The sequence below is a fragment of the Orcinus orca genome, chromosome 8 (assembly GCF_937001465.1).
Source record: "Orcinus orca chromosome 8, mOrcOrc1.1, whole genome shotgun sequence".
Classification (NCBI taxonomy): Eukaryota; Metazoa; Chordata; class Mammalia; order Artiodactyla; family Delphinidae; genus Orcinus; species Orcinus orca.
In genome coordinates, this window is record NC_064566.1 from 54,306,014 (window position 1) to 54,332,386 (window position 26,373).

At 37.7% G+C, this 26,373-nt stretch overlaps 1 protein-coding gene across 4 annotated transcripts in view; it reads left to right on the forward strand.

Moving 5' to 3' along the window:
• Nucleotides 1–24,278, forward strand: part of ACER3 (alkaline ceramidase 3) — a 180,544-nt gene extending 156,266 nt beyond the window's left edge. For 3 of the 4 annotated variants that reach the window (XM_004279821.4, XM_049713620.1, XM_033405783.1), the window contains 4 exons: nucleotides 12,973–13,074; nucleotides 15,274–15,378; nucleotides 20,243–20,288; nucleotides 20,799–24,278. In XM_004279821.4, the coding sequence (XP_004279869.1) occupies nucleotides 12,973–13,074; nucleotides 15,274–15,378; nucleotides 20,243–20,288; nucleotides 20,799–20,852 (307 nt within the window). In that variant the 3' untranslated portion in view covers nucleotides 20,853–24,278. The remainder of the gene's footprint in view (nucleotides 1–12,972; nucleotides 13,075–15,273; nucleotides 15,379–20,242; nucleotides 20,289–20,798) is intronic. The other variant, XM_049713619.1, reaches the window with a different exon arrangement.
• The last annotated feature ends 2,095 nt before the right edge of the window (nucleotides 24,279–26,373 follow it).

Sequence of the window (26,373 nt, forward strand, 5' to 3'; positions counted from 1 at the left end):
TAGAATTCCATTGTAGTATATCTCTAGTGTTTGTGAGTCTTTCTCCTTGTATAGTTTTTTTAGTGATTGTTTTTAGTATTACATTATATATACATGATGCCAAAATTTCACCCTGTGTACACTGGTGCCAAGTCAAATATCAGAGACAGAGTTTTGGGTGAAGTAGAAAAGAATAGCTATATTGCTTTCCCAGGCAAAGGGGGACACAGTGGGCTCCTGCCCTCGAAAACTGTGTGTCCCAATCTGGGATGGTTTGATGAGGGATCTTATAGCAATAGTTCAAGGGTGGGGTTGCTGACAAGATTAGGGTGTGTGCAGCGCTTGCACTCCCTTCATCTTGTCTCAGGTGGTCTCCTAATCTTGATGGGCTTCTCTGGTGCCTTTATTCTTGCCTTAGGTGGTTTCTTGGCTGCTCCTCCCTTGATTAGCAACTGTTCAAATCTGCAGGGAAGGTCATGGAGGCTGGAGTCTTGCCTACAAGAAATGGGAGACAAAGCAGGCCTCCATGCCCAGGAACCCCACAGGGCCCTGCTCGGTTTCATACATAACATCACAGTCTAATGGTGTTAACATTTTACCAGTTCCAGTGAAGTGCAGAAATCTTACCTTCCCTTTACATACCTATATTAGTTTCCTAGGGCAGCTGTAACAAAACACCACAAGCTGGATAGCTTAAAATAACTGAAATTCATTGTTCTGGAGGCTAGAAGTCCAAAATCAAGGTGTCAGTAGGGCCATGCTTCCTCTGAAACCTGTAGGGGGATTCATCCTCACCTCTTTCTAGGTTCTGGTGGTTTGCTGGCAATCTTTGGCATTCCTTGACTCTTATCTGCATAATTCCATTCTCTGCCTTTGTCATGACATGGTGTTCTCCCTGTGTCTCTGTGTCTTCACATGGCTGTCTTCTTACAAGAATTTGAGCCATATTGGATTAGGAGCCCATTCCACTACAGCATGACCTTATCTTAACTGTTATATCTTCAATGATCCTATTTCCAAATAAGGGCACATTCTAAGATACTGGGGGTTGGGACTTCAACATATCTTTTTTGAGGGAAAACACTTCAACCTGTAACACTGCCTTTTTCCCGCCCCATTTAAAATATAATTATCTTAAGTATTTTCTCTGCATGCATTTATAACCACATCAGATAGTGTTTTGATTTTTGCCCCAATCATAAATCATACTTTGGAAACTCAAGAGAAGTAAAATGTATTATAATCTAACCAAATTTTTACTCTTTCCATTGCTCTTTCTTCCTGCCTAACATTCCAAGATTCCTTCTTTCATCATTTCCTTTCTGTTTTGAAAAACTTCCTTAGCCATTCTCTTAGGGTAGATCTGGCAACATATCCTCTTAGTTTTCCTTCATCTGAGAATGTCTTGATTTCTGTTTCATTCCTGAAGAACATTTTCACTGGATATAGAACTCTAGGTTGACAGTTCTTTTCTTTTAAAACTTGAAAAATGTGCCATATCCTTCTGGCCTTCAAGTTTTCTGATGAGAAATCTGTCATGCAGATTGTTTTTTGCATATGGTGTAGGGTAAGGTATTGTTTCTGTTACTGCTTTTCAACATTTTTCCCTTGTCTTTAGTTTTCAGAAATTTGCCTGTGTTGTGTCTTGATGTGGATTTCTTTGGTTTTAACCTGTTTGACGTAGGTTTAGCTTCTTGAATCTGTGGGTTATAGTGTTGTTGTTCGTTATGTGTGTGTGTATGCCAGCTTTGAAAGTTTTCAGCCATTATTTCATGAAGTACTTTTTCATTCCTGCCCTCTTTTTCCTCTCCTTCTGGGACACCAATAACACGGATGCTAGATCTTCCTTATAGTCCCATAGGTCCCTGAGTGCCACCTCATTATTGCCAGGTACAGGTAGGAGTCCAGGTTCTTCCTTGCCATCTCTTGACACACAAATGGGGGGAAAGAGCTCCTCATTACTGCTGAGCTGGGGTAGGAATTTCCACTCTCTACTAGGCCTTCCTGATCCTGCCTGGGAAGGGCAAGAGTGCCTAATTATTTCTCACCATGTGGCCTCCACTGACAGCTCAGTGGTATGACCTTGTTACCTCTGGTCAGTGGTAGAAATTCTGACTCCCCAGTAGCTCTACTTTCATACCACCTCGTTATTACCACATGAAGATGGAAGTTCAGGCTCCCCATGTGGTCTCCACTGACACTGCAGGAAGTGGAGAGCTTGTTACTGCTGGGTGGGGAAAGATCCAGCCCCTTCCTTCTTGACATTACTGTGGCAGGAGGTTAGGGCACCTTCTTAGGGCCTGATGAGGAATGAAGTCTAGGCTTCCCACTCAGGCTTTGAGAATGGATGGGGGTGAGGCCACAGTTTTTTTTGTAGTGTTTGGCTGTAGAGTGGTTATTGTGTAAGTTTTCTATCTTGCTAGACTGCCTTTTTCCTGGTTCTTTGGAGAGAGAGCAGGCTTTTGTTGGGCTGTTTTTTGTCTGTGCCTAGTGGTGTTTCTGGTTTACTAGTTTCTTCAGTTCCAACTCTCAGGTGTCTGAGGCAACAAGAAAACACATGGAATTTATCACAGTAGCATTACTCGGGTCCCAAAGTCCTGAACCAGTCTGCCTCCTTCTCTCCACCTTTCAGAGTCTTCTTATGTTTTTTATATATAATGTTCAAGGTTTTAAATTGTACTTAGTGGGAAAAATAGGGAAGATTATGTTCGTTTCATCTTCCCAGAAGCAGAAGTCTCCAGTTTTTAGTCTAGGCACCTTAGGGAAATATAAAGAAGCATATAAAACACAGTCCTTGCCTTAAATTCAAGTCTGATAGATAGGGTACCAATACTTTTAGAAATAAATGATGGACCTATATAAAATGGAAATCCTCTGAAATAAAAACGTCTTTCTTCCATCTGCTTTACCACAGCTTCTTTCTTATATCTCCATTTTGTGATCGTTTTGTACTGTTCATTATTTACTTATCTCTTTGCCCAACTGGATTGTAAGTTTTCTTGAAGTCTTAGTTATCTTGATAACTCCTGGAACTCAGAATAGTGCTTATCAGTAAAGATTTTTAAAATCAAACTGAAACTCTGAAACTTCTGTTTCTTTTATTATGTCTGACAAGATACGTGAAAATCTCTCCTGTAACAAAACATCTAGAAATTTCAGATAAAATACAATAGATGTTCTTTTAAATGCATAGCTGAGCTCAAAAGAATGTAAAGAAAATTCCAAAGCGTTAACTCCAAAGGTGGAGCTGAAGACTAGACTGACAAATGATCATGACAAATCATGATCAACTTGAAGGCATTTGCAGATACCAGGAAATCAGAACTTTAGGTTTGAGATTGAAGGTAGATAGAAGACAAAGCTTAGGGCATGTTTAAGATGAGCAGTTGGAACTCCCTCTCCACCACCACACACACATGTACACATAAAGTCAGGACCATCAAAGAGATACTGTCAGTGGAAGCCTGGGCTAGAAAAAAATGTGCCCTTCAGTAACAGAAGATGACAAGGCAACTTGTCTTTCAGCCTCAGTTTTAGGTAGGAAATATTACTTCCCTGAGAATCTATAATCACTAGTATGCCTTCGCACATGTTTGAGATTCAAATGTACATAACCTTCATTGTCTGGGAAACCTCAAGATGTAAAATTAACTCAAACTGATCCACCTTTTATAGAGTCCCAATGTATCTAAGAGAAGCAAAAGCAAATTAACTTCAAAGAAATATACCTTAATGTAGGCCCCTCAGGATTTCCACAGACTGGCACTCAAACATATGTGCACAATCAATAATTCTAAAACGAGAGTAGGAAATAAGCTACCATAAGCAAAAGTCAGGAGAAACAGAACAGCAGAAATAACCCCCGCAAATCAGATGCTGAAATATAAAGTAACTATTCTTTAAATATTTAATGAAAAAAATAGAGAAAATTAAAATATGACAAAGGAACAGGAGATTATTAAAAATGAAATTACAGATTTGAAAAAGAATCAAAGACATTAAAAATAATCATTGAAATGAACCTATCTACAAAACAGAAACAGGCTGATAGACATAGAGAACAGACATGGTTGCCAAGGGGGAGAGGGAGAGGGAGAGGGAGAAGGATGGACTGGGAGTTTGGGGTTGGTAGATGCAAACTATCACATTTAGAATGGATAAACAACAAGGTCCTGATGTATAGCACAGGGAACTATAGTCAATATCCTGTGATAAACCATCATGGAAAAGAATATTAAAAAAGAATGTGTGTATAACTGAGTCACTTTGCTGTACAGCAGAGGTTGCTACAACATTGTAAATCAACTTCAGTAAAAAAAAATCATTGAAATAAAAAAACTCAATGGATAAGTTAAAAGTAGATAAGACAGTTGAAGAGAGAATTAATTAAATGGAAAGACAAGTCTAAAGAAATAAGCCAGAAAGCATCACAGAGAAATAACATGTCTAATTGCAGTTCCAAAGAGAGAGAATAGCAAAAATGGGGAAAGAAGAGATATTCAAAGAGATAATAGGTGAGAATTTTCTAGAATTGGTAAAAGACATAACTCTTCAGCTTCAAAAATAATAATTCCCAACAGGATAAATGAAAGAAAATCTTTCTCAGGTATGGCAGATTTGATAGATTAGCTCATTCAACTTTGTTTCAGCCTCTTTCAAGTGAGCCTTCCTGTAATGTAGATGCTAAAAAGCTAAAACCTATATTTCCCATCTTACCTTTGCAGGTAAGTTTTCAGATACATTCAGATGTTTTGCCAATCACATGTATTCACATGAGTCTTGAATTCAGAACCAAGTTAAGTGGGAAGGAGAAGTGGTAGTATGTAGGCATCCATTTACTTATATGGATCTAGGGTGTGCATCATAGCTGTGGAACAAACAGGTGTGATGGCAGCTTCCTGACTGTGAATTAATTATAGCTAAGATGGTATGATGGTATGATGGTGGATGCAGCAGTTGGTCCAGAGGCTTTCCAGTTCTCCAGCTTCATAAATGTGAAAAAGAAAAATATTCCTTTGGCAAGATAATTCTGTAGTAGTGTTCGTAAGTCATTCCCAGAGAGCCTAAATCTGTTGAGCATTTCTTTCAGAATTGAAACTATTAAATTATTTTCTGCTTTAGATAGAGGTATTATCTGCAGTTGAATCCTGATTGACACCTGTTTTCAAAAAGCACACTAAAATTGCTGAAATCCAAAGACTAAGATCTTAAAAACACCCAGACATAAAAAACATGTTACCAACAAAGGCATAACAAATAGTCTACAGCAGGCTTATCAGCAGCAACAGTGGAAGCCAAAACACAGTAGACTATTACCTTCAAAGTGCTGAGAGAAATTAACCATCAAGTTAGAATTGTATACCCAAATATCTTTCAAGAACAAGGGTTAGGTGAAAACATTTTGAGACAATTTTACTAGTACACCTCACTAAAAGACCTTCTAAAAGATATTCTTTAGGAGGAAGAGTTGAGATACAAGAAAGAACAGTGAAGGAGAAAAAGTGAAAAACCTATGGGACTATCTGAACAAAATATTATGACTTTAATAATATCTAATTTGAGAGGTTTTTTTTTCTTTTAAGGAACTAAAATGATGACAAAATAACGTGAGATACAAGAGAATAATCTTAGTCACATAGTTCCTAAGGTCTTTCTTATTTGGGGATAGGGTACATTCAGTGATTAATTTTGGATTTTACATGTGCTTTTTTGGTAACCACTAAAAACAGTAATTGATTTCACAATTTCAGTTACAAAAACCTGAAGGAGTAAATGGGATTATAAAAACTGAATCCAAAAGAAATCAGGAGAAGGGGGAAAAGGGATGCAGAGAAAAGTGAGGACAAATACAAAGCAAAAAATGAAGGGGTAGAAATAATTCAAAATATATCAGTAGTCACAGTAAATATAAATGAACAGAGCTAAGCAATTAAAAGACAAAGACTCAAATGGGGAAAAACCCAGGTATCTACTGTTCATAAGAAACATGGTTAAAATATAAATACATAGTAATTTTGAAAGAAAAAGATACAAAAAGATACATGCCATACAAGTATTGACTAAAAGAAGGCTGGAGTAGCTATTTTAATAACAAAGAAATTTAAGGCATTATTCATAACAAATGTGTTCATTACATTGTTATTATAAGATTCAATTTACCACACCCCAAAAAAAGACAACTCTAAACTTGTATGGAAAACTTTAAACAAAAATTGACAGAATTACAAAGGAGAGATAGGTAACTACTCTATCATGAGGAGGTATTTTAACACAGTAACTCAGCCCAAAAAATATGAATAAGATTGATAAAATTTGAATAACGTAACAAAATGATTTACTATACTCAACAATTAAAGGATGCATGATCTTCTCAACCATGCATGGAGTAATTATTAAATCTGCCAATACTAGCTTTAAAGCAAAGTTCAACAAATTTTAAAGAATTGGTATCATGCATAGCATGTTCTCTGACAATTAGTTAAAACAAAACAGGATTAATCAAAATAGCCCATATATTGGGAAACCTAAAACTATACTTGTAAATATGAGTTAAAAAAGAAATCATAATAGAAATATTGAAATACTTTGAATGGAATCATAATGAAAATACTATAAACCAAAGTAAGATGTAGCTAAAGTGGTTCTTAGAGGGAAATGTTTACATTAAATATTTATATTAGAAATAGAGAGGCTGAAGAATAATGAACTAAGTATTCAACTTGAGTAATTAGAAAACAGATGAATAGAATAAACCCAATGAGAAATGAAGAATGATACTGATAAAAGGCAGAAATTAATAAAAAAATAAGTACAGTGTTGAAGATCAACACATATCTAATTTTGTTCCTTTCTGAAACCCTAAGACTACAACAAAGGAATTTATTTATAAAGCATAAATCCACAAGGAGAAGACTCAATAAAATTTTAGAAGCTAGAAAGTAAATGGATTACTGCTAACTGCCTTAACCCAAGAAAGCCAGATTCTAAGTCAAGAATCTCCAGTTTACATCAGAGAATTGATTCTTGAGTATCAGGCATTAGCAGCAACAGGCAGTTTGGCAAAGGAGATGGAGGAGGGGTCTAAAATAAAGAGGTTTGGTTAAAAGCTTTAAGAAACTGTTAATTGCTTAGGCAACTGCATGCCATGGAGCAACTGCAGAAGTCTGCAGGTTTATTCTCTGGAAAGGGTGAACAGTATCTCTAGGTTGGATTTTGCCAGGCACAATTGAGCACGCAAATACCATACTGAAATCAGGTAAATGGGGTGACCTTATGCTTTATGAATGCTGAATGCAAAGACATCTAGGCAGAATATTGAAAGAATCTTCTTATAGGGAATATGAGCAGCCTAAAAGGCCTGATGATATTGGGGGTTCCCTAACAATTGGCCCAGAAAAATAACCCTATGGTGAAGGTTACTAGTCTAAAGCCCTCAACCATATGCTCAGAGCTTGTGATCACCTTTTTAGTTTTGTACTCTTTAAAAATGAGGAGGGGCTTCCCTGGTGGCGCAGTGGTTGAGAGTCCGCCTGCCGTTGCAGGGGACATGGGTTCGTGCCCCGGTCCGGGAAGATCCCCCATGCCACGGAGCGGCTAGGCCCATGAGCCATGGCCGCTGAGCCTGCGCGTCCGGAGCCTGTGCTCTGCAATGGGAGAGGCCACAACAGTGAGAGGCCCGCGTACTGCAAAAAAAAAAAAAGAATGAGGAGACAGTGCCAGACATATGATGAATTGCATTCAATATGAAAGAGTGGGTGGAAATAGACCCATGCCAGTTTAAGAATTATAGACAAGGACATTTACGAGTTTATAGAGTTAGAAGGCAGATATACACACAAAGGATCAGGGATCAGAATGGTTTTGGACTTACCAAAGCAAAACTGGAAGCCAGAATTATAGGATAGTAACCTAGCCAAACTGTCTATAAAATATGGTGACAAAATACATTTTCATACATTCAAGTTCTCAAAAAAACTTATATTCCATAAACTATTGCTCAGGAACCTGTTGAAGGATGTGTTTGACCAAAATGAGAGAGAAAACCAAAAAGGAGGAAGACATAGGATGCAAGACATAGGAAATCCAACACAGAGAGAGGTGAAGGCAATTCCCAAGGTGAAGGCGAAGGGAAGGGACTTTTCAGATGATAGCAGTACACTAGAGAGGCAGCCAGTCCAGAATGAAGCAGTGTGACTCCAGACACAGATATGTTGAGGGCATTCTGTATTATACTACTCTTGACCTGATAATATATAGGTAGTCTGTCCCCAGAATCTTATCTGTACTTAGCTTGCATGGACCATGTGCTGATGAAGTTCTTGCTCTCTCTCACGTGCCCTGCTACCTGGATAACCAAAGACATTCATTTCACCCCACAGAAGAATTTTGCTTTGAACTACTTCTGAGAGCTGAAGATTGGCCCTGGTAAGTAAGCTTAGAAGGAGAAAATAGAGAGTATCCCACCCCCACTGATCATATCCCTGTCACATCTCAGCACCTGGCCCACACTGCAGTTCTACCAAATGCCTTCACTGTGCTGAACTCTGTGCTTCCTGGGACTCATTCTTGCCTCCCTCAAATGGGGCAATGATAAACTCAGAAAAGCTGAAGGCGTACTATGACTCTTAAGCTCATCTCTGAGAACCTTCATCAAACACTGACAATAATGTCCTTTTCATGCACAGCCAGGTTTGTGCTTTCCTGATGATTTCTAAGTTAATCACCCCTTTCATTTGTTTATATGCAAATACTTATAGTTAAAATAACAGAATATAAAAACTACATGATGACAGCAATAGATTCAGAGAAAGCATTCTGAGAAATTCAGCTGCTATTTATGATCTAAGTAAACCACATAAACAAAATAAAACCCTTTACAAACTCAATAGAATGAAACTTTCTCAACCTGTAAACTACAGCATCTAACACATTTAGTCATGAAATGTTTTTAAAAGTTACCTTTAAAATCAAGAATAAAACAAGGATATCCGTTGTCACCACTTCTGTTCAACACTACACTGGTGGAAGTCCTATCCAACATAGTGTTTGCAAATGACATGATCGTGTACAGAAAATACCACAGAACAGGTACCAAAAAACTACTAGAAGCAATAAGTGGAATTCAGCAAGTTCACGAGATTCAAGTCAGTATTCAAAAATCGTATTTCTATGTATTAGCACCAAACAATTGGAAAGTGAAATTTTTGAAAGTACAATTTACAGTACCGTCAAAAAATCAAATGTTTAAGGATTAAATTTAACAAATATATGCAAGCTCTGTATATTGTGGTGAACAGTTTTTTGCTGAGCAAAATTAAAGAAGCCCTAAATAAATAGATATATCATTTTCATGGGTTAGAAAACTTCAGTGTTATTAAGATGTCAGTTCTCTCCAAATTGATCTATAGGTTCAATGCAATCACAATCCAAATCTCTGCAGGCTTTTTGGTAAAAATTGAGAAACAATTTCTGAAATTTACATGGATTGCAAAGGACCTAGAAGAGCCAAAACAATTTTGAAAAAGAGCAACAAAGAGGCTTATCTACAGAACAGAAACAGACTCACAGATGTAGAGAACAGACTTGTGGTTACCAAGGGTGGGGGATGGGGGTGGGGAATGGATTGGGAGTTTGGGATTAGTGGATGCAAACTATTATATATAGAATGGATAAAAAACAAGGTCCTACTGTATAGCACAGGGAGCTATATTCAATTTCCTGTAATAAACCATAATGGATCAATGCAATCTCTATCAAATTACCAATGGCATTTTTTACAGAACTAGAACAAAAAATCTTAAAATTTGTATGGATACACAAAAGACCCCAAGTAGCCAAAGCAATCTTGAGGGAAAAAAATGGAGCTGGAGGAATCAGACTCCCTGACTTCAGACTATACTACAAAGCTACAGCTATCAAGACAGTATGTTACTGGCACAAAAATAGAAATATAGATCAATGGAACAGAATAGAAAGCCCAGAGATAAACTCATGCACCTATGGTCAACTAATCTATGACAAAGGAGGCAAGAATATACAATGGAGAAAAGACAGTCTCTTCAGTAAGTGGTGCTGGGAAAACTGGACAGCTACATGTAAAAGAATGAAATTAGAACACTCCCTAACACCATACACAAAAATAAACTCAAAATGGATTAAAGACCTAACTGTAAAACCAGACACTATTAAACTCTTAGAGGAAAACATAGGAAGAATACTCTTTGACGTAAATCACAGCAAGATATTTTTTGATCCACCTCCTAGAACAATGGAAATAAAAACAAAAACAAATGGGACCTAATGAAACTTCAAAGCTTTTGCACAGCAAAGGAAACTATAAACAAGACGAAAAGACAACCCTCAGAATGGGAGAAAATTTTGCAAACAAATCAGTGGACAAAGGATTAATCGCTAAAATGTATAAACAGCTCATGCAGCTCAATATTTTTTTTAATAAATGTATTTATTTTTATTTTGGGCTGCATTGGGTCTTTGTTGCTGTGCACGGGTTTCTCTTGTTGCAGGGCATGGGCTCTGGGTGTGCGGGCTTCAGTAGTTGTGGCATAGTTGTGGCTCACAGGTTCTAGAGCACAGGCTCAGTAGTTGTGGTGCACGGGCTTAGTTGCTCTGCAGCATGTGGGATCTTCCTGGACCAGGGCTCGAACCCGTGTCCCCTGCATTGGCAGGTGGACTCTTAACCACTGCGCCACCAGGGAAGCCCGCAGCTCAATATTAATAAACAACCCAATCAAAAAATGGGCAGAACATCTAAATAGACATTTCTCCGAAGAAGACATACAGATGGCCAAGAGGCACATGAAAAGCTGCTCAACATCACTAATTATTAGAGAAATGCAAATCAAAACTACAATGAGGTATCACCTCACACCAGTTAGAATGGGCATCATCAGAAAGTCTACACACAACAAATGCTGGAGAGGGTGTGGAGAAAAGGGAACCCTCTTGCACTGTTGGTGGGAATGTAAGTTGATACAACCACTATGAAGAACAGTATGGAGGTTCCTTAAAAAACTAAAAATAGAATTACCATATGACCCAGCAATCCTGCTGCTGGGCATATACCCAGAGAAAACCATAATTCAAAAAGACACGTGCACCCCAATTTTCATTGCAGCACTATTTACAATAGCCAGGTCATGGAAGCAACCTAAATGCCCATCGACAGATGAATGGATAAAGAATATGTGGTACATATATACAATGGAATATTACTCAGCCATAAAAAGGAATGAAAGTGGGTCATTTGTAGAGACATGGATGGACCTAGAGGCTATCATACAGAGTGAAGTAAGTCAGAATGAGAAAAACAAATATCGTATATTAACGTATATATGTGTAATCTAGAAAAATGGTACAGATGAACCGGTTTGCAAGACGGAAATAGAGACACAGATGTAGAGAACAAATGTATGGACACCAGGGGGGGAAAGTGGGGGTGGTGATGGTAGTGATGGAATGAACTGGGAGATTGGAATTGACATATATACACTAATATGTATAAAATAGATAACTAATAAGAACCTGCTGTATTAAAAAAATTCAAAAAATAACAATAAAATAAACCTACATTAACACATCAAAAAAGCCATAATGGAAAAGAATATGAAAAAGTATATATATATATATAACTGAATCACTTTGCTGTACACCAGAAAGTAACAGAACATTGTAAATCAGCTATACTTCAATTTAAAAAAAAAACTTTTTTTTAAGAATCCAAAAGAAAAGAAAATGAAAGGCAAGTCACAGACTTGGAGAAAATGTTTGCAAAATATATGTACAACAAAGGACTTACAATTAGAATATATAAAGAACTCTTGCAACTCAGTAATAAGAAGGCAAATAACAATTTTTTTAATGGGTAAAGATTCAACAAACACCGTATCAAAGAAGATACAGGGATGGCAAATAAACATGAAAAGATACTCACTAGCAATCATTAGGGAAATAAAAATTAAAACCGCAATGGGATACCTCTATACACCTACTGAGGCAACTAAAATGAAAAAACCTGATGTCATAGCAAGTGTTAGTGAGGATGTAGAACAAAAAACACTCCTACCCTGCTGGTGGGAATGTAAAATGATACAGTCACTTAGTAAAACAGTTCAGCTGTCTTTAACATTTACCTGCCAGACAATTCAGCTCTTCTCCTAGCTTTTTAACCCAAGAGAAATGAAAGCATATGTCCATACAAAGAGTTATTTATTAATGTTCATAGCTGTTTTATTTGTCATAGGAAAAAACGAAACAACACAAATGTCCACCAACATTTGGACAGATAAACAAATTGTGGTATATCCATATAGTGGCGTACTACTCAGCAGTAAAAGGAAATGAGTATTGATACACATAACAACATGGATGAATTTCAGAATAATTATGCCAAATGAAAGAAGCCATATAACAAAGAGAACATACTGTATTATTCCATTTATATAACATTCTAAAAATATATATAAACTAAGCTTTTGGAGGTGATGGATAAAGCTATAAAAAATACATTAGCTATACCTGTTATTTTGGATAACTCACCAAGCTTCAGTTCCCTCATCAGCGAAGCAAAAAGAATAATACCTGCCTCACAGAGTTTATTTGAAGATTGTATTCATGTGTGTGTGTTTATGTATATATATTGTGTGTATCTAACATACTGTAGTGCCTGACACAGCAAATGACTCAATTAATGTTCTTTCTATTCCACCACCCCTCTGCCTCTTCCAAGTGACTGATAAAGTTACTGGGTACTTTCAGATTACTCTCTTGATACACTTAGCAAAGTCTTAGTGGCACATTTTTTTCTTAGTACCTTTTAATGGCTAAATGTAATAGGCAAATGTATTAGAGAATTTAATAGATAAGTTTGCTTTTAATACTTATGAAAACCTTTTCCTGTCATGACAGTGATGACTTCAAGCTCTCATCATGACATGAACTGACGAAATTTCATTTTGCTTTTTTTTTTACCCACAGGGTTTATCCATGGCTTAGAGGACTGGGTTATACATCCTTGGGTGTATTTTTATTGGGATTTTTATTATGGAACATAGATAACATCTTTTGTGATTCACTGAGGTAAGATATATTTTCAATCTCTGAAAAATATTTTTGGAATCTATTAAGCAGACCATTTCATAGGCATATAGAATTATTAGTGCACTGAAGTGAATTTTTGGCATCATTGAAATTAAAAATATACATATAGCACAATAAAGCTAAATTCTGGGAATGCTTGTTTAAATTATGTAAAAATTTGGACCTAAGAATATTCCATAACATCTGTAGGGATTTTTTGTGTGTGCATTGCAGTACTATACAGTTAATCAAATATTGACTAGGGCTTTGAAATCTGCCTAATCTGCTTTACTGAAGAAACAAGAAATGGGAATGATTTGTAATAAGCATATGAAATACGTGTATATAATTTTGTACTTTAATATGCTTAATGTTATTTTCTAAGAAAGGCAAGTATTCCTTTTTACTACCTTTTCAGCAATTATATATTCACTGGAATTTTAACCTTGGGTCTCTGGACTCTAGTCTGTCACCTAAGACACTGTCTGTCTGGGCCTCAGTTTCCATAAAATGAACTTGTTAAGTAGGTTAAACTAGTGGATCCTTCCAACTCAAAATTCTGACTTAATAGTTTTGCATAATCATAGACAACAGAGGAATGTATTGAATAGCACCACAAAAAGGGCAATCAGCAAAATTCAAACTGTGGGAGATCTATAGAATGAATGACCTAGTCTCTTCAGCAAGTAAATTGCAGAGGGGGCAAAAAAGGAAGGAGGAACATAAGATTAAAAGAGACTTAAGAGATATTATCAACCAAACTCAATGTAATTACTTTTTTTTGGATCTTGATTCAAACCAACCAAGTGTTTAAAAAAAAAAAAAAAGCTTATGATCAGCAATCGAATATCTAATGATGTTAAGGGATTATTGTTAATCTTTTAGGTGTGAAAATGGTATTATAGTTATGTTTTAAAGAAGTTTTAACCTTTTAGAGGTATATACTGAAATATTTAGAGGTAAAATGATAACAATATCTGGGATTTGCTTCAAAATAATATGGGAGGGGAGAAGTTTAGATGATACAAGATTGGCCATAAATTATAATTGTTGAAGCTGGGTAATGGGTACATTATTATTTTGCCTACTTTTGCATATGTTTGAAATGTAGACTTTACATGCACATAAACAAATAATACATCTTGCTTAAAAAACTAAAATCTAAGTGAGTGGTTCTGAATCAGTACCACAATATCCATCAGAACCCCAACTGGGGCTTTTACAGTGCAGAGGTAAGTCATCATCCTCTGGGTGAGATCCTCTGTTTCTACTAAGAAATAAAGTAGGTTCTTAAAGATGTCTGCAAAATTTGTGGGGATATCTAGAAAATAATTTCGTGTTTCACATTGAATTTCCCCCCTCTAATAAATGAGAATATTAATATGATACACACTTAATCAAAAGATCTAGAATTTGAGACTCAGCTGTACCACTAGCTGAGTGACTGGGGCAACTCAATAATCTCTCTGCATTTTAGGTCCCTCATCTTGAAAGCAAAGCTTATAAAGCCACCTGAAAGACTCACTATGAAGTGAAATAATATTATAAATACAAAAAGACTTTATAGACTGTTTGGTGCTCTTCTGAAATGATGGTTGTACATAGGGCATAGAAAAAGCTCGTGTCTAGTTTCTTGAGTGAATAGCTAAGTTGACCAGTGTTTCCCAAAGTGTTTTTCCAGGAAACACTTGTTCCGTAAGGTGTTAATAAGATATTACCTGAAAGAAGGGTTCCATGTATTAGTAGGTTACATAAGGTGTTAATAAGATATTACCTGAAAGAAGGGTTCCATGTATTAGTAGGTTACATAAGGTGTTAATAAGATATTACCTGAAAGAAGGGTTCCATGTATTAGTAGGTTACCTGAAAAAAATGAAGATAACCTGTTTAGTTGTGGTAGGACTTTTTAAAGCCTATAATTTGTTAATATGCATTACAAGTCTCCAAGAGGGCAATAACCTATGTACTGTTTCCTACATTTATTTTGACCAAAGAGTCATTTCTTCATGGAACTTCTGCTAGGAATACTGTTCCTCATAATACACTTTGGAAAACAGTACAGCAGGCTACAGCAGACATAAGGAAATTCAATAATTGCCGTGTTTGAGAATGACATTTCAAAATGCTCTAAGACTGTCAGCATTAGTTGTTAAATATAAAAAATAATTGACATGCATATTTCCCCCCCTCTCCACACAGGAACTTTCGAAAGAAGGTGCCACCTATCATAGCTGTTACCACACAGTTTCATGCATGGTGGCATATTTTAACTGGCCTTGGCTCTTATCTTCACATCCTTTTCAGGTAGGAAATAGACTTTTTTAGCCTAGTATTGGAGTGTTTCTTTCTTTACTCTTCAAATACAACAGTGTCACAGACGGAATCAGAAACTTATGTTCCAACTTTGCCTCTGCCACCGGCTGATCTTAAGCAAGTCGCTTACTCTCTCTGAAGCTGTTTTCTCATCTTTAAAGGGTGACAGCTCTAGTAACTGACCTCTGGCACATGATCTACATTTTAAGTAGATCATTCATCTCCTTTTTTAGTGCAAGTAGGATATAAACATTTCCATTTCTTGTTGATCATCGTATCTTTGTTTATAGAGAACAAATTTAAGGGGAAAAAAGCAGCCAGATCCCCCGAGTGGGGACTGGGAAAGCACGAGTATCTGAAGTCCCCAACTTAATTTGTCTCCTTCCCTGAAATAAATTGGTTGCCACTTTTCTTTCCTTGTTCCCCTAATAAAGAACTTGTTGGGGCTTCCCTGGTGGCGCAGTGGTTAAGAATCTGCCTACCAATGCAAGGGTCATGGGTTCAGCCCTGGTCCAGGAAGATCCCACATGCTGCAGAGCAACTAAGCCTGTGCGTCACAACTACTGAGCCCATGCGCCACAACTACTGAAGACCACGTGCCTAGAGCCCATGGTCCGCAACAGGAGAAGCCCATGCACCGCAGTGAGGAGTGGCCCCCACTCACCTCAACTAGAGAAAAGCCTGCACACAGCAATGAAGACCCAACACAGCCAAAAAATAAATAAAATAAATAAATTCAAGTATTTGTTGGAGGTCAGCCATTTATAGCAAAAATGGAATCAGAATTCTCTCTGATCACCCTGCTCAAATAATACGTCTGTATCACTCTTTCCCCTTACCAAGCCTTAGTTTTCTTCACGGCATTTATAACCAGTCATGTGTTAACTTGTTTACCTCCCCCAACTAGACTGTAAGTTTCTTGAGAGCGAGGACTTTATCTTATTCACTGCTACTCTCCCAAGTGTTTAAATCAATGCCTGTCACATAGTAAGCACTCAGTATATATTGTTAAATGATTTAATGAATGAATGTGTACATATTGATCTCTTTACCAGGGGATCAGTCTATGTTTAATCTCAAATTCATCTCAAGAATTGAGAGAGCCGAAATATTTATAGAAAGGGGAAGAAGATTTTCCTTTGAACCAATGTGAAAATTTACTCTAGTGAAATTTTTAGAATACCTTTTAAAACATTTGCATCTCACCTGTCTAGAGATCAACTTATTTAGGCAACCTGAATTTAACTACTTGAGAATGATATAAAAAGAACTTCTGGGCAACCAAATAAAGATCACTGAATTCATACTGTGAAGATCTCAAGGTTATTAATCATGGAAGAGTTCTTTAAACTCTGGCTCTAAGTATAATTAGTTTATTTTTTGCTACTTCTTAGTGCATTGAATATTTGGATTCTCAGCCCATAGAATATTAGAAATAACTATTTAAGAGGGAGAGTTATGGGAGGAAATGCTTGGGGAAACTGGCAAATGATAGAAAAGGAGAAACAAAAATAACTATAAAGCAAACCCAAGAATTAAAAACTTGGCACTTTAACACTGCCTACGAAGTCCCAAGGACATAACTGCAGTGTAATATAATACAGCAATGAATACTTCTTACCTGACAGATGGCTTGCCTCAGAGGGAGCATCTCTAGAGAACCAGGTGGAAGCAGTGGGGCCTTTTATAACCTAGTCTCAACTCAAATTGTATCACTCTCACAATACTCCATTGGTCAAAGTCATAGAGTCTATCTCTTGACAGGAGGAGTATTGAAGAATTTGGGGACTGCAAACTCATGTCTGAACAGGAGGCACTGTTCAGCTGGAGCTGGTATCTGAGCTCAGAGGAAAGTCCCCATGGGGCTGAGACCCACGACTCTTAAGAAGGGTACTGCTGGGCTTCTTTGGTGGCACAGTGGTTAAGAACCCACCTGTCAATGTGGTTAAGAACCCACCTGTCAATGCAGGGGACACGGGTTCAAGCCCTGGTCTGGGAAGATCCCATATGCCATGGAGCGGCTAAGCCCGTGCGCCACAGCTACTGAGCCAGTACTCTAGAGCTCGCGAGCCACAACTGCTGAGCCTGCGTGCCCCAACTGCTGAAGCCCACGTGCCTAGAGCCCATGCTCCACAACAAGAGAAGCCACCGCAATGAGAAGCCCATGCACCACAACGAAGAGTAGCCCCCGCTTGCCACAACTAGAGAAAGCCCACATGCAGCAGCAAAGACCCAATGCAGCCAAAAATAAATAAATGTATTAAAATAATGGTACTGCTGCTACAGGAAAAAACTGTTGCTGCCACAGTGATGGAGTGTTGTTAGGATGCTCTTCACAAGAACCACAAGCCAGTGGCCCTCATAAAAATGAAACAAAAATGAAAAGTCCTTTCTTTCTCCTCCAGCTTTTCAGTCTCTCTCAAATGCCCTAATTTAGCAGAGCCTCTTAGGGAGCATCTGGCAAGACAGGAATGTAGTTTGTAGTCTCATCTCCTTCATCACAAACAGGATGGAATATAGAAGAGTGGATTTGGAGCTGAGATACATTAACTTAACAGCTGACCCATCTGGTGAGACTAAAAGAGAAAAGGGGAAAAGCATAAATAACCAGTATCAGAAATGTAACAAGAAACATCACCACAGATGCTGCAAATATAAGGAAGATAAGGAGGTATTTTTAACAACTTTATATGATAGGTACTTTTGTTTATGTTTGAAATTTTCCACAATAAAAAGTTTGAATTTTCAGCTCATAGCCTCATCTGGGCTTGATATATATTATTCCTTTAATACTCACGATGGTCCTGTTTTACACTTGAGGAAAGACAGGCTCAGAGAAGTCAGGTGCCTCACGCATGATCTTAGTGTTATTACCTGGATTTGAACCCAGAGTTTTCTGTCTCCCCAGACCAATCAAGACCTTAGAAATCAACTAATATAACTTCTTAATTTGATGGTGAAGGAAACTGGGGCCCAGAGAGAAGTGACACTCAAGGTCACTGGCTAGTTGGAGTAGAATATATTGGATAATGATTAGGCGGCACCTGAACTCAAATCCTGCTTCTAACATTTACTAGCTGTAGCACCTTGAATGAAATATTTGACCTTTTTTGAGACTTTCTCATATGCAAAACAGGAATAATAATACCTACCTAGTAGGGTAGTTTAAGAATGAAGTGTGTATAAAGCTCTGGGTCCAGTGCTTGCCCCCATGCTGTAGGTACTTAACAAATAGTTGGGAGCGGTGGAGGTGACAGCAAGGGTTGGAACCCAGGGCTTCTCTGCCCCAGTCCAGGACTCTTCACTAAAGAGAAGAGAAAACATGGCAACTTTCTTTTAGAGATTAACATCTGAAAAATTGTCAGAGTAAGATTATATTCTAAGACAGTAAAGTATTCATAATATATGATGCTTCTCTTTACAGTTACAGTTTTGGGTACATTAGAATGGCATCATAGCCACACTAAGTTACTCAAATTCAAACATACGTGCTCTTTTTCATTCTCTTATTTAAAGGAGAAAATTTTTCATGCTATAAAGTTATGTTTTGCGTACGTACTTATACTGTATATTACTATTCAAATACAGTTAAATCGTGTACTATATATAAACTATGTATGCTGTTAAGTTATGGACAGTTTAATAAATTTTTCAGAGATAAATTTAACTTTATTTTTGCTGTACGGACTGATATATTAGAATCTGATCTCATCTTTATTTTTTTTTAATAAATTTATTTATTTATTTTTGGCTGCATTGGGTCTTCATTGCTGCACACGGGCTTTCTCTAGTTGCGGCGAGCGGGGGCTACTGTTCGTTGTGGTGCACAGGCTTCTCATTGCAGTGGCTTCTCTTGTTGCAGAACACGGGCTCTAGGTGCGCAGGCTTCAGTAGTTGTGGCTTGCAGGCTCTAGAGTGCAGGCTCAGTAGTTATGGCGCACGGGCGCGGCATGTGGGTTCTTCCCGGACCAGGGCTTGACCCCATGTCCCCTGCATTGGCAGGCAGATTCTTAACCACTGTGCCACCAGGGACGCCCAGAATCTGATCTCATCTTTAGAGGTGACTCATTTTAAAGGATTCTCTGAAGAAGTGATACCTTCCTGGTTATTTCATACCTGTATTGTAATCCTGATAGAGCTGGTATAACCGTTTCTAAAATATTCTAGGAATACACTACCTTAATTCTTACTACCATATATCTTCAGAGATGAAACTGGCAATCATGACATGAATCACATCAAGCATGAGCAGAATGCTCCCTACTAAACTACAAACATCCTGAGGTTACAGTCTGAGAGTTGATCATTTCTATCTTCCTTAGGATCTTGCCAACTGTTCTGCACAGAGTAGGTCCTCAAAAAACGGTTGCTAAATGAACAAAGTTTATTTGTCAGTGTTGCTTTTTCTTTGTATATACAGAGGCACTGTGGTTAAATTTGTCAGTAAGCCAGTTTGCATGAATTTAAAAACTTGTCTGAACTTATTTACAAAACAGAAATAGACTCACAGACATAGAAAACAAACTTATGGTTCCCAAAGGGGAAAGGGGGTGGGGAGGGAGGGATAAATTAGGAGTTTGGGATTAACAGATACACACTACTATAAATAAAATAGATGAACAACAAGGATCTACTATATAGCACAGGGAACTATATTCAATATCTTGTAATAACCTATAATGGAAAAGAATCTGAAAAAGAAAATATATATATATATATATATATATATATATATATATATATATCTGAATCACTTTGCTGTACACCTGAAACTAACACAGAATTGTAAATCAACTATACTTGAATTTTTAAAAAATTTGTCTGAAAAGGTTTCCCCCCTCCCCTTTTCTTTCAGTTTATATACAAGAACACTTTACCTGAGATACAGGCCAAAGGTGAAGGTAAGTCCACTTCCTAGGGTGTGTGTGTGTGTGTGGAGGACGGAGGTAATGGGAGGATGGGATGGAGGTGGAAGAAGTGGGTGGGGTGGAGATGTAGCAGAGAGAGAGTACAGGCTTTGGGACCAGATGCTCTTGGATCTTAAGTCTTCCACTTACTGCTCTATGACCTTGGGCAAGTCTCTTTTCTTTAAGCCTTAGTTTCTTCAGTAGTAAAATGGAGCTGTTAATAGCTACATTGTAGAATTATTTTAAAGATCTGAGATGATTTAAATGCCCAGCTCTATGCTTGACAAAGTAGATGCTTAATATATTTAAATAAATTAAATAAAAATAGTTTCTGAGATCTGGTGTAGACCTACAAAGAATATGCTCTGCTCAGGTTATTAATACCAGGACAACCACTAGCAAACCACTGTAGTCATAGCCCATGGGTTCTTTTTCATCCTTTTTCAAGGATAACATGGAACAATTTTATCTTCTTTCATTTTGTCCTAACTTGTTTCCAAACAGTTTCTCTTCGGAATCTGGCCAGTGATCCTGTTTGAGCCTCTCAGGAAGCAGTGATGAATTATTTCACCAGTAAAACAAAATAGCACGTACCATAGGCCGGGTCAAATGATTAAGGAAATCTTTAGAGATCTACACGTTCAAATATATCATGACCATCGCAGCAAAGGAGTGACTTTCTGACTAATGCTGCCAGCCATACAGAGAATGAGGAATGGGGCTTGTTGGATGTTTAGCTTGTGTCTTTATCTCATTTGTCTTCCTCCTCCTCACCGTCACTCTAAGATGTTTCAAAAGAAACAGACATGATGTGTATGTATATACTCGAATGCTGGAAATATTGGGCTTTTCTTCACAGGTTAACAGTTTGTGCTGATCATAGGAAATTAACCTTTTTCTCTTTTTTGACAAGGCTTGCATGTGAATTAAACTTTTCTTAATATTTGATTAAATAATGAAAACAGTCAGCTAAGGACTGGCAAAACCCCGTATCCAGATGGCCAGCTATGAGGCAGCACTTAGCTATTTCAGCCTTGATTTATATTTTTGTCATAGTAACCTCATGGATGGTTTCCCAAGGTAAAAAAAAAAAGAAAGAAAAAAGAACTATCTGTGGGATTCTGGTAGTTCTTCATTGTCTGCCTCTGTGCTGGTCCGAGTGTTATAAGCAAGCTCAGACCTGCCACTGGGTTCTATACTTGTCACATTCCAGATTTGCGGTGGGCTCTGGGATGTCGTTTGTGGTCACAGTCCGGCAGGGTGGGTGGATCATCTTGTAACCTTTATGAAGGCCACCAGGACACCTGTAGAATGTTCCACCTCCACCCAGTTAAAGGTGGTTGCTCCATTTCCTTTGATCTTTGCAGATCTTTAAGTTGTCACTGTTTTTATGGCTAGGCAAACGTGATTGGTGGGCAAACATATTTCATCCTCCTAGAATAACTCATTTGAAGTTACCAGTAAATGTCGTTATACTCTGACTTTTAAAATTATGCAATATTTTCCAGTTTTCAGAGAGGCCATGGTTATGCCCAGGGAAATGTGTTGGGTGAACTAGAGCTAAAATGATCAGGATCTTATGTACATAAAGCTTATTAGAATACCTGCTCCTTCATTTTGTTGAAGGAAAGTAATATAAGGGTTGAAAACAGCTCTAACTTACTTGAACTTGTAACAGAACTACCAAAAATTAAAGTGCTAAGACATGGCAGTGAAATCTCATTGTAAGGCAGCTAGTTCTAATTTGGATTTGAATGTATAACAAATTGAATCACTCTTCACAAACATAACACCTGCCTGGAATAAAAACCTGATTTGACCCCTTTGCTCATATATCACCATATTTGTAGCTCTGTACCATTTAGCATTTTTACAACTTTTCCCTGCTTATACATTATTATAAAATCCAGATTGTTTTTACTACATGGTGTCATTACCCCAGACTAAATTCTGAGCTACGGCTTCCAAAGGAAAGTCACTTTTTTCTTAAGCAAAGGTATAAGACACTTCTGTTGTTTTTCTAGTATTCAGTAAGAAGCCTTGGTACAAATTTAAAACGAATACAGATTTTGTTGTTTTTCTTCACTTGCTGGCCTTAGTTTTAGTCCATGTACTCTTTTCCTTACTTTAGCATGCCAACATGCCATTAGGCAGATACTTCCCACCTGCTTTTATGATCCTCCAGCAAGAAAAACACTTGCCAAAATATAAATCTAAAAGAACTTTGGTTGTGCCTTAGGAAAATATAAACTAAACAGTTCCAACACAAGCCTGTAAGACTGTTCTTTATTTTGCCACAAGATTCTGGCGTCTGGCTACATTCGTGTGCAACTACGTAGGCTGTCAGTCATCTAACAATTTTTAATGAGTTCATTTGTTTCACACCATTGTCGTTTTTGTACTTTTCACTAAGAAGTACTTCTGTACAAAGAATCTGTATAAGAACAAAGGTACATCCTTCCTAACAATGCTAAACGCTGTGAGGCTAAGGTTTTGCAGTATTAAGGTCAGATTAAGGGTACAGAGAGCATGCCCTGACACTGAGGCCCTTTAGAGCAGTTTGTTGAATGAGCAGTTCAGCCACTGCCACCTGTAGTTTCTTATTGAATAAAGCTGTCCAGCACCTTAGAGACTTGTAACACTGTGGCCAAGTCTTCAAAGACCCTTGTTTCTGTTGTAAAAACAAACGGCATGAAACTGCTCAGCAAAGAAGTTTTAGAAGGGTTGAGCAGAAAGCAGAGACTAAATCCAGTCTCTTTAATTTTCCAAGTTAGTTTTTGTCTCACACATGGCTCCCTTTTTAGCAACCTAAGTATTAGCACACTCAAGACTGTATCTGTGCCATATCAAGTATTGTGGAAATACTGGGGACCTTTAGGATATTGCTAAATTGTCTTTATTTCAATATGGCTTAATTTTTTTCCCTTCTAGGACTCTGGGTTGTATTATTACAGGGTTGGGTTATTACCGTTCCCCCACACACACACTTTATTTTCTTGAGAGAGTCGCTGTTAACTAGAGTGTACAAAAGGACCTGTTTCCTTTTGAGCAGATAGTGGCTTGTGTGCATATCAACTGATGGGAAAGGTGCTCATCTCTGAGCCCTATAGCAAATTGTATTCTAGAAAACATTAGTACTTTATGAGGATGTGAAAGAAGCAGTTAGCTTGCACATTTTATTATACTACCTATGCTGCCATTTTCACTCCAGAAAATTGAAAGCAGTTTGACTCTTTTTAAGGAAAAACTAGGTGAAAGGTGGTTGTGTTCATCTGATTGGTCACTCTACCTGCCTACCCCTTCACACCTTGGTGCTTTCATGAAACATTGCCACTCCTGAAGTGATCTCTTTTATCCTTGTGATATTATATAAATTAATGATGAACAGCAGAAACATTTGTTTTTGAATAATCCACAAATAAGACCCCCACATAGTGGTATTTGGTTTAGAATTAGATCAAATATTTTGGTTTAACCTCAGTGCAAAATTTCCAGGACTGGGCTTTCCTTACACCAAGAGGGTTTTTCATATACCAAGGAGAGGAAGAGGTGTGAGTCAAAGAAAATCAAGAGACCAAAAACTTCAGGTACACGATGCATGAAAATCTTTGAATGCCTGAAAAAAATTAAGTTCTGTTTTAATGCCAACACCCTCAGAATTTAGCCAGTGTCCCTAGAGGTGACTAATAATTTAGTTCAAGGGTTTCTTATGAGTCCTATGGGTTGCATATTACTTTGCTCTTGAAAAAAATCATCTGTTGCTAAGTTTAACAGTTTTAGCTCTCAATTCCACATTTACATGACAGAAAAAAATTATTCTAGCCCTGTGGTTTATGATGTGCTATTGGATAAGTGTTTATGTAAAACTGATGTTTCAAAGAGAACCAGTTCTAATTGGAATTTGCAACTAAGTGGCAATATGCAGATCTACCTCTGTCTTACATTGTGCATCATATCAGTACCATAATATAATTAGTTTGATCACTTTGTCTTATTTTTCAATGTCTAAAATTACGCTTACTCACCATGCTGTAAACATTTGGAAGTAATGACTGAAATTTGGCTAAGTGTCCGTTGTGCAGGGGACAGTAAGTGAAAAAAAGGAACCGTCAAGACCCATCTGAATGGAAAATTTCAGTGCTGTTTTTTAAACTCCTGCACTTCCTTTAAGAATAAGGAAACTTCTATGTCTAATTGGAGTTGCTGGCTGGCGAAAAGCTGCCAGTGTTCCTGAGGTTTATGGGAGCGTGCCACTGTACTTAACGGTTTCTCCAGTTGCCGGGGAAGCCTCTCCTCTACCCTCTTAGATTCAGTTGTTGAGGCCTGTGAAATAAACTGACAAAGGACAGATTAGCAAGAGAAAGGGCAGATTTTTATTTACATATGTAAATGGAAGTTCAGAGAAAAATGTAACTTGAGGCAGAATTTACAGTTTATATACCATCTTAATAAGAGAAGGGGACAGCGAGAAAGGGCACTTAGGGGAAAACAAATGACTTTTAGGAAAGATAAATGGGCCCTTAGGAGAATAGGTAGGAGAAAAGATAGTTCTATGACAGTGTCTTTTTAGATGTGGCACTGAAACTCCCAGGAGAGGATTTGACAATTGAGTCCTTTAGGGAGGTTCTGCTTTTAGTCAGATAAAGGGAATTCAGGAAAAAAGCCTCTTCCTGCATCTGTTGATTCTCAAATGCATTCAGCTCGAAATGTTTTTTATGCCCCAGCGGTGTCTTCTGGACCCTTTTATTTCCCCTGTCTAAAACTTTCCAAGAAGTTTCACAGACCAGAAGCCAAGTTGGTGGCTGTAGAGAGAAGATTCAGGTTAGAAGTTAGGAGAGAAGAGATCTGCAAAGGGAAGGAAGGCATAGATGTATGGAGAAACAAAAGGAAAAGCAAAAATTAATAGTTGGAGCAGATTATATAGACTCAGTTTTTGAGTACAGAGGGCAGTCAATCCAAAGGATTTCTAGATGTTGGTCTTAAGGCATCTTTATTTAAACAGGAGTCAGGATAGTAGTGGCAGTCTCACACACGTGGTTATTTCCCAGAGCTCAAAGGACCATGTTCTGGTGAACTTCCTGAGTGGCCCAAACTGTAGTGGTGGTAAATCCCTTAAAGTTACGTCCAGCTTCAGCTTGCAGGGCTTCAGGAAAAGGGCAGTTTTAGTTCTTAGTAATGCCAAGTCAGAAGGATGGTAGAAAATTGGAAATGTTAATTCGTGACAAAATGCGCAAGATGGCAGGATCCAGCTTACAAAGAGGTGAAAATAGCTCAAGGAGAATGAACAGGACTAGAATCTGATAATCCACATGAGTATATTGTACTTTTCCATTGAAACATAAAATTTGTCTTTATAATCACCCTAGTTTTGTCAAAGGTAATCAAGGTAAGACGGTTTTTGTTTGCAAAACCAGTCTAGTCTCATCAAACTTGGCCTGATTGTTTATATGAGTGCAATGAAAATAGTAATTGATGACATAGGCCTTTTGAACTTTTATTAGGAATCCCAGATTGGACTTGTAAATTCCTCGAGTCTAGGAAGCCAAGCTGAGAACTTGCCATCAGACTTCCCTTGCATGCCTTCACATTTGGATGAATCCCTCCTTCTCCAGGTCCCCAAAATATCTTAAGCTTTCTGGCCCTGCCAGGAAGTGGCCTTCCTAACTCACCCGTAAGGCTGGGACCCCTGTAACCCAGGCACTAGGCAGCTTTCCAGGAGGGCTTTGTAAGCACTGGCTCCTTAAAGTCAGCCTTATTAATTCCTTAAAACTGGTCATATCTATGCACATCATCCTCAAATATGACATTCCAGTCAAAGCCTTGGTAATATAATCAGTGTTTCCAGTTGTGTCCTGTTAACAGGGAGAACAAGTTCTTATTGAACTTGTTCAAATAACTATATTGCCATGGAAATAAGTATTCAATAAGAGTTTTTTCCAAATTTTGGAGGGTTCAGACAGGGAGAAAAGATAAATGCTTCATTTTTGTTTACAAAGATATGATCTACTAAATTGCTGTAAGTGCTAGATAGCTTAAGAGAAAAGGCATTCCTTAAGTCCAGAAAATAGAACATTAAAGA